We start from the raw sequence: 14,358 nt of genomic DNA, 5'->3' as shown, positions 1-14,358 counted from the left end.
TTTTTTGGGACTACAATTCCCATCATCCCTGACCACTGGTCCTGCTAGCTAAGGATGATGGGAGTTGTAGTCCCAAAACATCTGGAGGGCTGAGTTTGGGGGTGCCTGGTTTAGACAAAGTATGTAGTAACTGCAAGTGAGGCTCAACCACTGACATTTAACAACTGTACTCTGTGATAGGGAAAATTAGCACAAGTGTTCTTATTAACAGCTAGAGACTTTTTAGAGTTTACTCACCACCAGAGAGCTGGAGAACAACCTCTTTTTGTCCCTTTCCTCCCCATTAACAACATCCCATGAGAAATGAGAAAACAATCCATGGTGGTTTTAGAGACAAAAATGGTTTCACTCTGTGCCAAATCAGCTGAACAGAACAAAGCTGCATCATAATGTTCATATATTTACTTTGCCAATGTAAAGTTGTTATATTAATAGTCAGGATTTTTCCTCTTTGTAGTTGAGGTAATATTTAGCAACTTAAACATACAAAAAACAAGAAACGGGGGGAAGCTTATCTAACTGCTTCACAGCGTCTTTTTACAAAGTCTTTTGGTAATCTTCTTCAAAGAAAGTGATGGTAGCATAAGGAAAAAAGGCATGGCGAAACAGATACAAAGGCAAAGCTGAAGCACAACAGATCCACCACACACACACACACACACACACACACACAGAGCACAAGCAAACTCATTTTACTCACTCTCCAGTCCCAGGAGCTTCAAGAGTTCAGTGACCAGTCTTTCCTGACTGGGTCTGTCAGTGAGATGGCCACAATCCAGGCAGATAGGCAAAGTGCAGGCTGGTTGCCAGACAGCCAAAGAAGAGAAAGGAGATGAAGTCAGAGAAGACGAGGAAAGGAGAGCAAGAGAAACTTAATAGCAGGAGTGGGTTACTTACAGATATTAAAGCCAAGCGGTCAAAAGAAGAAAACCTGCACCAACACATGATCTACAATGTGTTAGCACTCCCTTTACCCCTACCCTACTGGCCACCTGTGGGGACGCGGGTGGCGCTGTGGGTAAAACCTCAGTGCCTAGTACTTGCCGATCGTATGGTCGGCGGTTCAAATCCCCGTGGCGGGGTGAGCTCCCGTCGTTCGGTCCCAGCTCCTGCCCACCTAGCAGTTCGAAAGCACTCTTAAGTGCAAGTAGATAAATAGGGACCGCTTTATAGCGGGAAGGTAAACGGGGTTTCCGTGTGCTGCGCTGGTGTTGGCCACGAAGCTGCAGCTTCGTCATGCTGGCCACGTGACCCGGAAGTGTCTTTGGACGGCGACGGCTCACGGCCTCTAGAGGGAGATGAGCACGCAACCCTAGAGTCGGACACGACTGGCCCGTACGGCCAGGGGTACCTTTACCTTTACCTTTACTGGCCACCTGAGAGCAACAACCATGATGAGCCATGGTGTGCACTGTGATGCCATAAGTTGGGGAGAGAGTTGGTACAATTATTTCAATTTATACAATGTCAATGCACCCAGCTATGTCCCTGTTCTCCATTTCGAATTTTTAATTGCCCCTTGAGTCATATCAGGTCATTTGCAACAGAAAACGGCATGTCCTGAACTCCTGCAATAGTGCAGTCACATTCGTTTATAAACAAGGTTTGCAATGGTGGAAGAGCAGCTTGAGGACAGGATAGTAAAAGCTATGACTGGGCCAAAATATAGTTAATAGTATAATAGTAATATAGTATAGTATAATAATAGTAATAATAGTATAGTTAATATTATGCAGAAATACCCTACGGGAGCAGTTTGCACCGCTGCTGGTTAGTTATGGAGGCTGCTGCAGCTGAGACCACATGAGGCACTAGTTCATAACAATATTTTTAAGTGAAAATAAGAGATCAGGAAACAAGTGAATCATTGCTAAGACTACATAGAGTGTATATACAATAAACAGAATGCAGTAAAATATGAGGGGAAATATTCATTTTCAGACTAAAGCTTGCCCCACACTGCCATCTGGTGGATTAAATTGATAAGCATGCCTTTGGTTACTTCAAAAGAACTGAATAACTGTGGCAATACAGTGGTGCCCCGCAAGACGAATGCCTCGCAAGACGGAAAACCCGCAAGACGAAAGGGTTTTCCGTTTTCAGAGGCGCTTTGCAAGACGAATTTCCCTATGGGCTTGCTTCGCAAGAAGAAAATTGACGAAAATTTTTGAGGTTTTTTTCCGCTCCAAAACCCCTTTTTCTGAAGCGCTAAGCTGCTAAAAGCCTTTTAGCAGCAAAACCGCTAATCCCTTAAGCCTTTAATAGCCCTTAAACTGTCAATAGCGCTAATAGCGCTAATCCACTAATAGGCTTGCTTCGCAAGACGAAAAAACCTCAAGACGAAAAGACTCGCGGAACGGATTCTTTCCGTCTTGCGAGGCACCACTGTATAGGCCTCTATAACCTAATAGTTGAAATTATTAAATAAAGTCAAAGCATTAGTTTCCCCTGCAAAATGTTTCCCGTTAAATATTAATTACATTCCAAGCATTATTACATGTTGTTTTTCACATGTTTTTGGTGTTTAGGCAAGTGCTCTGCCTAAAAATCCACTTCCTTGAATTATTTTTAGAGGTCTCATTTTTTTATTCTTTCATTCACAATGCAGAACCACAACCTCTGACAGTGGGGTTTGTGATCATTTGTGGGTTTCCTTGCATTTTGGTGTTAAGAATAGTCTTAGTCTCATACCACAAGTATGCTTTTAATGTATGTGGGAGAGGGGTTACCAGTAAGTTATTATGGCTTAATGCTTGATGGTATTCAGTGCTTGTATAATGCATTTAAAAAGGTAAAGGGACCCCTGACCTTTAGGTCCAGTCGTGGCCAACTCTGGGGTTGTGGCGCTCATCTCGCTTTATTGGCCAGCATGACTAAGCCGCTTCCGGCGAACCAGAGCAGCACACAGAATTGCCGTTTACCTTCCCGCCAGAGCGGTACCTATTTATCTACTTACACTTTTGACATGCTTTTCAATTGCTAGGTTGGCAGGAGCAGGGACCAAGCAATGGGAGCTCACCCCGTCGTGGGGATTCGAACCGCTGACCTTCTGATCGGCAAGTCCTAGGCCCTGTGGTTTAACCCACAGCGCCACCCGCGTCCCCACAGCGCCATCCGCATAATGCATTTATGACACCGCAAAATACATAAGGGGCCAATTTGCATGTATCACTAAGCAAAACTGTGACTAAGAGAGCATGCGTCTGCTCTGCTCCTCCTCTGGTCTTGCTGCTGCTGCACTACCCAGAACTAAGCATTGCTTGGCTTAGTGTTACATCAAAACCTGGACTCATGGTTTGTCTTGCTCCAGACAAACGGCAAGTTGTAGCCAAAGGTCATTTAATGCTTGCTACTCATGGTCTGGCTGCGAAAGAAACCACATAGCAGCAGAGTGGAAAATGAGTGAACTGGGTATGATTTTTTGCTGTGAGCACTTGCATGTTTGCTTCACCACGTTTTGGCTTACTGTTATGTGCAAACTGGGCCACGTGTATTTTGTGTTGGTTGTCAGAAACACATTACACAGCACAGTGTACCATCAAGGATTTTCTTCCCTTGCTATTCTCTTTCCTTTATACTGCTAGAAAAATCCCACAACATCTCCATCTTACAAGAAGCTGAAAATAACTTATCATCATCATCAGTCAGGTGGCATCATCTCAATATAAGCAAAATGTATTTTGAAAAAAGGAGGGCATACCAATAAACAACCTTTTTATCTACAAATGTAAACACTATCAATTTAAAACCAGCCCTGACTCACTCCCACTACAAAAACTGAGATTATTGAGGAGGCCAGAGACCATCTTGGCTGACTCTTGCTGCAGACCCTGGTCATGCGCATTCCTGCTTGGAGGACTGGCAGCAACAGCAGCAGGTATGTTCTATGTTTAAGATAATACTTTATTCTTTTGCTAATTATGCTGTTTTAAATGTATATATTTGTCTTTCTTTAGTAATGTTTTCTTTTGAAGTCTTTAAGGTAATATTTTAGTTTTCTGTTAATTATGTTGCTTTGAAATTATACTTTATAGTCGACTTTATTCTATAATAGTTTATTCTGAATTGTTTTATTTGATGTTTTAACAGAGGTTGTAAAGCACTTTGAGATTTTTTCTTAAAAATATAAAGTGGTGTAGAAATGAAAGGAAAAATAATAATAATGAATCCAAGGGATTTAGGGCTTATATTTTTTAAACAGATGTCCTTCCTTGATACATGGCAATTTCTTCTGAACTGTGGGGGATTTTCAAAAGCAGCAATCTATGGTAGAAATATATATTAATCCCATTGGGGATGCATAAAGCAGCTGCATGAATCTCAGTAAAGTACTGGAGGTTTACACATTATTTACGTTGGTTCTAACCAACACATATTTGTTGAAATTAGAATGTCTTAAATCATTTTTAAAGTACTATTTGGATTCATCTAAAATAGCAGGTAGAAGAACAGAAAATATAGAATGTGAGGCAAATACTCTGGCTCTGGTTGCCACTGCTGAGAAACAAAATGAAAATCAAATGCCACTCACTTTTTTAATGCATACAGAAAGTATTTGACGGAACATTACCTTTCTAATAATGGTTCAAGCCATTCTTCATGGCACTCACAGTGGCAATCAAGAAAGGTCAGAACATCCCCTTTTGCTATAGAAGCTCCCAGCAGTCTTGCTCGAACCAATCCTTCTCTCTTGTTTGCCCGGATAAGCCGTACCTTGCGCAAGTTAGCCACATAGTTTTCCAAAGCCTCCTTTAAGTGCTCTGTAACAAAGAGATGAATGAACTGCTGTCGCACAAAGCAACTGCTAGCAAAACAGCTTTTCATCAAAACATATCCAGCAATTCAGTGTTGAAATCCATTTTCAGGTCACCAAAAAGTGAGCTATGATGAAGGTGTGTTCCAGATTTGTGATGCCACAACCAAAAATACCTACCTTGCATGTTCATTTGCCCCACCTCTGAAAGCAGAGCAGTGCGGCACAGCGCCCAAGATGCTGACCTGAACATATTCCAACTTAGAATCATAGAGTTGGAATAGACCACAAGGGCCATCGAGTCCAACCCCCTGCCAAGCAGGAAACACCATCAGAGCACTCCTGACATATGGTTGTCAAGCCTCTGCTTAAAGACCTCCAAAGAAGGAGATTCCACCACACTCCTTGGCAGCAAATTCCACTGTCGAACAGCTCTTACTGTCAGGAAGTTCTTCCTAATGTTTAGGTGGAATCTTCTTTCTTGTAGTTTGGATCCATTGCTCCGTGTCCGCTTCTCTGGAGCAGCAGAAAACAACCTTTCTCCCTCCTCTATATGACTTAATGTCAATCAGGGTTTCTGAACGGCCTGTACTCACTAAAGACGGCCTGTACTCATTAAAACCTGCCTGGTTTTTGAGATCATCATTGGAAGTTTGGCTCTGGGTGTTCCCACTTTGGAAGACTATGTGGGTGGTCACCCAAGATTGGGTTTTCTTGATGCAAGTACCTTAGTTAATCAACCCACTCTGCTTATCTGCTCATCTGGCACTAAATTTGAGGACTTTGAAGTCCTCTTTTCACTGAGACGGCCCACCCATGAGGCAATGTGAGGCAACAGAAGATGCGCTGTAGGTTAAACCACAGAGCCTAGGACTTGCCGATCAGAAGGTCAGTGGTTCGAATCCCTGCAACGGGGTGAGCTCCCGTTGCTCGGTCCCTGCTCCTGCCAACCTAGCAGTTCAAAAGCACGTCAATGTGCAAGTAGATAAATAGGTACCACTCCAACAGGAAGGTAAACGGCATTTCCGTGCGCTGCTCTGGTTCGCCAGAAGCAGCTTAGTCATGCTAGCCACATGACCCGGAAGCTGTACGCCGGCTCCCTCGGCCAATAAAGCGAGATGAGCGCCACAACCCCAGAGTCGGTCACGACTGGACCTAATGGTCAGGGGTCCCTTTACCTTTACCTTACTGCTGCTAAAGTGGAAGCAATGGCTGCAGTGTGCTCCATAGAGACTGCATCTGCCACCTCCTTTGCACCCCCATCAATGCCACATCTACAGCCAGCTCTTGATGGAAATGAGGCGCTGTCGGTCTCCTCCCAACCTTGTTCTCAATGTAGATCTTTATTCCCCCCTTGTTCCCTATGTAGATCTTCCTTCCTCCCCTTGTTCCCAATTTAGATCTTCATTCACCCCTTCTTCCCTGGCTGGGGGAGGTGGTGCCATTTTGTAGTTCGCCTCAGGTGTCAAAATGTATTGGGCAAGCCCTGCCTTTTCATGGTAATTTACAGGTTTAAAGCTCTGTATTGGTCTTAAAAGGTTCTTCAATATTCTATTACCTTTTAAGACTGCTATTACATTTACTATTTTATTGTTTCAATTATTTTATTGTTATAGATTTAAAATACATTGTAATCCTCAATAGTAGTTTACTACATATACAAAACAGTTCTGTTGTTTTTCAGATATGATCCTCAAAATGGTTCTGAACTATTGTGTGCCTGCCTTTCAGTGTCTCTGTTATCACCCATATGCTTACATCTCTCTTTGCGATCTCCTCATACAGGACATGGAAGATAACATTACATTATTAATCTTTTTAAGATGAGGAATGACTGTATCTGTGTAAACTACCTAAGATCTTTAAATTCTCTTTATTGAGGGTTTCTCCCCTTCTCCTTTAATTTGTCTATTTTATAAATAAGGTTTGTATTTTGGTGAATCACTGATAAGGGTGAAGGAAGGGTAAAAATATTTTTAAATACAGTGGTGCCCCGCAAGACGAATGCCTCGCAAGACGGAAAACCCGCAAGACGAAAGGGTTTTCCGTTTGCAGAGGCGCTTCGCAAGACGAATTTCCCTATGGGCTTGCTTCGCAAGACGAAAATTGACGAAAATTCTTGCGATTTTTTTTCGCTCCAAAACCCTTTTCTGAAGCGCTAAGCTGCTAAAAGCATTTTAGCAGCAAAACCGCTAATCCCTTAAGCCTTAAAAAGCCGTTTTTAGCCCTTAAACTGTCAATAGCGTTAATAGCGCTAATCCGCTAATGGGCTTGCTTCGCAAGACGAAAAAACCGCAAGACGAAAAGACTCGCGGAACGGATTCTTTTCGTCTTGCGAGGCACCACTGTACAGTATAATAAATCAGTCTCTGAGAAAGGTACTATTCAAACTACATATTAGGGATGGCATTCAACTAAGTTTTACTCAGAGTAGATCCAGTGAAATTAATAAACATAACTAATTTATGCCAATTAATTTCAGTGAGTCTACTTTAAGTAAACCTTAGTTGAATATCACCCTAAGAGTTAGATTATACATATATTTTGAGAATATTACTAATCTGCGAGTGGAATAAATATCAGACTAACAAAAGACTCAGGTGTGCACAATCGCTATTACCCTGTTTTGGTCATAGAAGAGTACAATCCAAATATTCTAGGCTAAAAATAAAATTAGAAAACATTAACTGATTAGGTTTCCACAAATCAAAATACATATCGAACAGAGTTGTAAGGAGTGATGTTTTTTCTTCAAACGAAATGTGGGCTAAAATCTATACAGCAGAAATATCCCATTCCGCAGAGACCCCTATTCAAAATCTGACATCCCTTTTGCTTTGTTCCACTATTAATTAAATAGTATGCAGAAGAGACAAGCAAATGTCTTAAAATTCAGTGTTACCATTCCCATTTTATTTGGTACGATCATTTTAGTTATTCTAGTTATAATTTTACATCTACAAGTCTTAGTTTTATATAACAGGAGAGCTGTAAATTTTACAGTAGCGTTTTGTGCATTGATTCATTAATCTCATTCATCCTTATTACTGCAAAATTGAGATTGCTGGGTCTTTGGTTACTTGATTTCAGCAGACAGGATAGACTTTGCCTGATATCACATAACTATCCAGTAGCCATCTGGATGGGCTACCTGGATGTATTTATTTGATACACAGTGGTACCTCGGGTTACATACGCTTCAGGTTACACACTCCACTAACCCAGAAATAGTGCTTCAGGTTAAGAACTGTGCTTCAGGATGAGAACAGAAACCGTGCTCCGGCGGCAGCAGGAGGCCCCATTAGCTAAAGTGGTGCTTCAGGTTAAGAACAGTTTCAGGTTAAGAACGGACCTCCGGAATGAATTAAGTACTTAACCTGAGGTACCACTGCACTTGCATACCAAGGAGCTCAGAGCAGCATTTTAGCCTCAAACCCACTCTGTTGAGTAAGCTGGGATGAAAGGTAAGTAATTTAGCCAAGCATCACACAAGCCATTTGTAAAATGAGTACAGCTGCCGCTTGAACCAGCATGACTGAACTGCAGCCTGCCTACCTATGTGCATCAGGCCTTGCCTGCTAGGTTCCCCTCAGCCTAGCTTTTTATTCTTGGGGATCCCAACCTGTGCAATATTCTGTCGCTTGGTAAACCATTCCCAAAAATTATTAGTCAAGTCTCCACATCCCGTGAAGGCTCACATGTCCAAGATTTTAAGAGAGGTGGGAAATAAACAACATTGTGGTATACCGACGAGATAATCACACTACAATTACCGAGAAGTAATTTTCAGGAGTACAGTGGTAGCTCGGATTAAGTACTTAATTTGTTTCGAAGGTCCATACTTAACCTGAAACTGTTCTTAACCTGAAGCACCACTAGCTAATGGGGCCTCCTGCTGCCTCTGCACCACCGGAGCATGATTTCTGTTCTCATCCTGAAGCAAAGTTCTTAACCTGAAGCACTATTTCTGGGTTAGCAGAGTCTGTAACCTGAAGCGTATGTAACATGAAGCGTATGTAACCTGAAGTACCACTGTATAGAGCAAACATTACAATACAGGCCACTGTCAACGCATCTCTATGCAAGCCAGTTTCAGTCTATGCTGTTCCTTGGAAATACTTCCTGCTAAGTTGCACTCTTACACCAATTATCTCCTAAAAGGGCTACGCTTGCCTCCAAGTGTAGTAGCTGCTAAATGCCCTATTCCTTTCACAGAAAATCCTGTGCCAGCAGGGGGCTTTGCGGAGACGGGGCTTACCTTTATCACTGTAATCGTCTACAAGGATGACTTCTTCCAGAAGGATGTCAGGAGAAGTCTCAAGAACACTATGAACTGTTCTGAGAAGCGTTGACCAAGCCTCATTATAAAAAGCTATTATAACAGAAGTCTTTGGAAGGTTATAATAATCATACTTCTTTTCTCTGCATCTGTAAGAAAAGCATACATTTTAATTGAAAAATCAGATACATAATTAAGCAATACTCTGCCCAACAATTTATGCAGAAGTGAGGTGAATACACAAATACGTATCGTAATTGTGTAGAGTAGGACCTGCAGCAAGGAAGTAATTTCTCCTAGATTTTCATCTTGCACTTTCAAAAAGCGTATCAACTCCATTAGGAAAAACATCCAGTTTGTGATACGCTCCGTACTACATTAAATATATTAAGGAATTCAATGCTACTTCCAAGCACAGATCAGAATGTATATCCTAGTGTCAATACCACCTATTCATGATGTATTATTTGCAAATGCCATCCCACTCCCAATTCTGCTGCTACTAATTACATGTAAATATATTTTCTAAAACAACAATTTGAGTTGGATCAGTGAGAGCTTATTTTTAATATCTGCAGAGTTTAACCATATAGGTTTATTATTATTAAATGTTAAGCATATTTTCACAGAATGTAGTAACTGTTCAGATTCACACGTGTTTTTCATTTGAGTTTCATTCTCCTTTATTCAAGCAGTTCAAATATCAGCTTTGAAAATATGTGATATTCAATTAACTATACCAATGAATAGATTAAAACCTTACAACAAATTACTGAGGCAATTGTCACCCACTCTTCTATCTCCTTCGTTTACCAAACTGGGAGAATGCCAGGCACAAGGACTTACCTACAGAGCCAAAGGCAATTAAAGTAGAAGTCATTATGTTGTCACCATGTCAAGAGCGTGACCTGAAGTATCCAACATGGTGACCTCCAGGTATTGTTGGACTCCAACTTCCATCAAACCCAGACAGCATGCCAATGGTAAGGAATGATAGGTGTTGTAGTCCAGCAACATCGGGAGGCCATCCAGTTGGCTACCCAGATCTACTGTCTGTCTTCATTCTGCTATGAAGAAACTACCTGATTGAGGTTCTGTAGGACATTAGACATGAATGCTTCAGAAGACTTCACTTCCTTGCCCCACCAAGGTTAATCACAGCCAGCTCATATAAAATTCACTTGCTCAATTTTCTGGTTACTAGGAAATATATTTCATCGTCTCTCCTACCCAAATGCTCCTGCTGCTCCCTTCAAGAGCCAAATCAAATTATTGTTTTTGCGGTGCAAATTTTGTCATGCTGATAACTTTCACGTGCTGCAGCAGTCTTGAGAAAGTTCCCTAACACAGTGAAATTGCATGATACTCAAACCAATTTAAGAGAAGTTATTAGTAGCTAATAGGTGTATAACCAGAAACTGAGCTTCACCTGTGTAGTGGAAATATATACACCATTCAGTTACACCCCACTCTCAGACATTGGAACGTCAGCAATTTACAATCTCTCTAGTCCAGGAAGTAAAGTGTAGTATTTTTTCCTTCTTCTTATGAGCAATCTTGTTAGAATCTTTTGTAAATAAAAGACTTCAGTTTCCTCCAACAAGCAGAAATGAACATGATAAGGCAGCTATTGGCAATATCCATGTGTACTGTACAGGGCACTTTATTGTACAGGTTGGGGTGGCAAAAGGATTATGAACAGCTAGCATAAAGAGTGGGACTACATCCGGCTTAAGTCAGTTGAGGGTGCCTCGCTTGGAAAATTTCCAGGAAGAAAATATTGTCAAAGGCTACCACTGTGCCTGACTGAGAACAGGGAGCAATAAAAAGAAAGCAACCATCTGTGTGATCTTAAGCATGGGACTGCAGCCTCAGTGATAAGCTTGGCTAACTATACATATAGGACTGGGTTCAAAGAAAGTGCTCAACTGAGTAATGATCATGGCCGAAATATCTTAACATGATATCAAACTTCCAAAAATGGTGGAATATAGCTGTGTGAACTCACATCTTTTTGGATAATTATTGGGCAGGCAGCAGGATGATGGTGAGAGATGGGACTCCCTGAGAAAATACAGGAAACGGGTTGGGCAGCAGCAGAACTGGAAGCAGCAATGATTTTGAGAGGCTACAAACATTCTCACCAACTTACAAACATCTTCATTTGGGACACAATTTTCAAGTGGAGATGGTCTCAGAGAGGTGACCCTTTACATTAAAGCTAACTTGGCACAGGTCCCATTCACTGCTTCTGGCGTGGTTTGCTGGTTGCATTAACTTCCAGCCACAGGTACCACATACCATGACATTTGTACATAGGTAGGCATTATATTCTGAATTATCCAATTAATATATAAATATTTAATTAATTAATATAATTAAGGATTGGGTTTTCATATGCATTCTAGCTTATGGCTACCAGATTATTTTCAATGAATCCGGGGACACTTTTTGTTTTGTTTTGTTGAAGCTGAGTAGCAACAGGGAGTCAGTAGTGGGGATGGTGAGGCAAAAGACCCTGGGCTCAAGCACACATGCATATTGTATAAAGGTGCAAAGCCCTTCTTTTGCACCCTATGAAACATAAAAACTGGACAAAGGAGCGCCGCGCGCCCGTGACTCCCAAGCCTCCCCCAATCTCCTCCCTCTTCCCCCTTTGTTTTGACCGATCGGGGGAGGCTCGGGAGTCACGGGCGGGCAGCCATTGCCCAGTTTTTTAAAAACTGTGCATTTAGATTTCACAGGGTGCGAAAGAAGGGCTTTGCACCTTGCCCGGCAGAGAAACCAAGCGCCTTGCACCCCTCCTGGGCAACGGCCGCCTGCCCGCGACTCCTGAGCCTCCCTTGATCTGTCAAAACAAAGGGGGAAGGGGGCAGGAGATCTGTACCGCTAGACGTCCCCGTTCTCCTTTGGCAGTGGCGGTAGCAGCGAGCAGCTCCTGAAGCCAGCCAGAGCCAACTGCGCTACCAAGCTGACTCCGGGCTGCTGAGGCTGCCGCTACCACGTTTCCCGGGGACAGATTTGCGAATCTGGGGACATTCTGGGGATGGAATTTGTCCGGGGACAGATCTGAAAATCCGGGGAAGTCTGGTAACCCTATTCTAGCTATTTATGCCACAAGTGACTTGTTTTTTTATGTATGAAAACACAGGCTCTGAAAGTATGGGACAAACACTTCCAGGGCACCTAGGATGAGGCAGTGCACTGTTCCAGGAAGTGAACAGGTGAATGTAGATGGATTAAATATCCACAGACAGAAGTCTTTCAATGAACCAACCTTGTATCTGATGGGGGACAGCTCCCCCACTGCACCATGATCTCATTCTGACTTGAACAGGCACTGAAAGGCCACAGGTCCCCCCCCCCTCCGAATTTTGTGTCTCTGTTTTCAGAGCAATCATAGTTGCCTGCTCTGTTCCTCTTCTGACATAGTATTTACAGTAACACGCCAATATTTGCACACAACTGTATGGAAAGATTGCCATATGTTCACCTGTAAGGCGGGGGACAAGTTGCAGTAGGCAGGCCACGTTTAAGGAGGGGAGATTTTAAAATGTTGGAGAAAAACACAGGCATGATACCCTGTTACAACTGGAGAGTATAGCTGGGCCCCTATGAATCCGCTACCGAAAGCAAACCTTCTCTCCTAGGCACTCATGTACACTATACAGTACAATCTTGTTTTGCCAACACTTCCCCAGACAGGCAATAGCTCATATCCACTCTGAATGGGTTTTACTCAATGCTTCTTCTTTTTTTAATAGAAAAAAAATGTGAAGTTGTTACAGTAAGTTCCACAATTTTAACATTATGGGTAAAATGGGGGACTGGGGGGAGGATTCATAACTTACTTTAGAAATCACTGCAAACTGTTAAAATCGTTACTTGGATTGTAATAACACTTGTAGTCCAATGGTGAAATTTGGATACAGTGGAGATGAAAAAGATTTGGATTATTATAAAAGATGCAGGAGCAAATAATTAACAAGAGGACCCAAAAAGGGGAGGAGAGGGAAGTCCAGGAGATCCTTTGGGGTCTTGTTTTTATGGTGCATGTTGGAAATCTGTTTGTTAAATTTTAATATGAAAACCAAATAAATAAATATTTTAATGATGGTACTGAGTACCCTTGAGTACCCCCAGGAAAAAAAGCACTGGTTTAAATCTTGTCTGGAGCTCACCTCCCATATATACACACACACACACACCTGTGCTCTAAGTAAGGTGGCCATTTCAGGTACCTGAGGAAGCAGACTCTCCAGTGCAAACACGGAATTGGAGAGTTGGGTGGGACCCCTAAGGGTCATCTAGCCCAACCCCGGGCAATGCAGAAATCTCAGCTAGATCGTATATTAACAGACGGCCATCCAGGCTTTCCCCTGCCCCCCCCCCTGCCTCGACTCCCCTGTTTCCTTCGGGCAGCGCCCGTCCCTTTGCCGCCCTCCCTCCGCCTCACTCACTGGAGGTGGCGGCGCTCCGGCAGGCGGCGGTGCAGCGAGATGCGGTCGCTGAGGTAGATGTTGATCTGGTGCCTCCGGATGCTCTCCTCCTGGAGCCGCTGCTCGGCGGCGCTCAGCTCCAGGCGCACGGGCCGGCCCAGCTCGCCCAGCTCGGCTTCCCTGCCCAGCGGAGGCTTGTCGTACACGGGCCTGCGCAGGAGCCGCCGGGCGAGCTCGGCAGGCTGCTGCGAGGGCAGCGCGACTCCGCCGGCCTCGCCCAGCTCCGAGTCCGGCAGGCCGCGTTGCCACAGCAACAGCCAGCCCAGCGCCCCCGTCGCCGCCACCAGCAGGGCCGCCGCCGCCAAAGCCAAAGGCCCTCCCGCTCGGGACACCCGCGACCGCCGGACCCGCCGCATCTCTGCAGCGCCGCCGCCCGAAGCCGGCGCTGGCCTCGCTTGAGGAGCGCGGGGCGGGACCCGAGGAGGAAGGGCCGCCCCGCCGCCGGGCCCGGAGCGAGGAAGCGGCCTTCTTTGCAGGATGAGGCGGCGCTGAGGGAAGGAGCAGCCGAGGTGCCTCAGAGGCCGCGCGGCTCCTTGCCTCGGAAGTTTGACAGCTCGCCACAGAAAAAACAAAACACGCAACAAAACAAGAAAAACTTCTTCGCCTATTTGTTTATTTAATTTTTATACGGCCCTTCATCTCAGGGCGGTCTGCGACAGAAATACAGTAATAATCATACATGAGACATAATAAAAACGCAACCAAAAACTCCCCACCCCACCTCTCCCACAAACACATTTAAAAAGCCAGATTGTCAATCGGCCTGGTTGAAGGGAAAGGTTTTTTCGACAGGTGACTAAAGGCTTGCAAGAAAGGCCTCAGGCTAG

The 14,358-nt window shown here is 43.7% G+C and overlaps 1 protein-coding gene across 1 annotated transcript in view; it reads right to left on the bottom strand.

Annotated features, from left to right (window-relative positions):
• Window positions 1-14,101, bottom strand: part of GALNT12 (polypeptide N-acetylgalactosaminyltransferase 12) — a 38,301-nt gene extending 24,200 nt beyond the window's left edge. The window contains exons 1-3 of the mRNA XM_083449488.1: window positions 13,493-14,101; window positions 9,012-9,181; window positions 4,571-4,760 (exon numbers count right to left, since the gene is read on the bottom strand). Of these exons, the coding sequence (XP_083305614.1) occupies window positions 4,571-4,760; window positions 9,012-9,181; window positions 13,493-13,887 (755 nt within the window). The 5' untranslated portion in view covers window positions 13,888-14,101. The remainder of the gene's footprint in view (window positions 1-4,570; window positions 4,761-9,011; window positions 9,182-13,492) is intronic.
• Window positions 14,102-14,358: the final 257 nt, after the last annotated feature.

The sequence above is a fragment of the Podarcis tiliguerta genome (assembly GCF_965153285.1).
Source record: "Podarcis tiliguerta genome assembly, chromosome: 7".
NCBI lineage: Eukaryota > Metazoa > Chordata > Lepidosauria > Squamata > Lacertidae > Podarcis > Podarcis tiliguerta.
The sequence above is the reverse complement of the archived record's forward strand: the minus strand, read 5'-3'. Positions and strand labels throughout refer to the sequence as shown.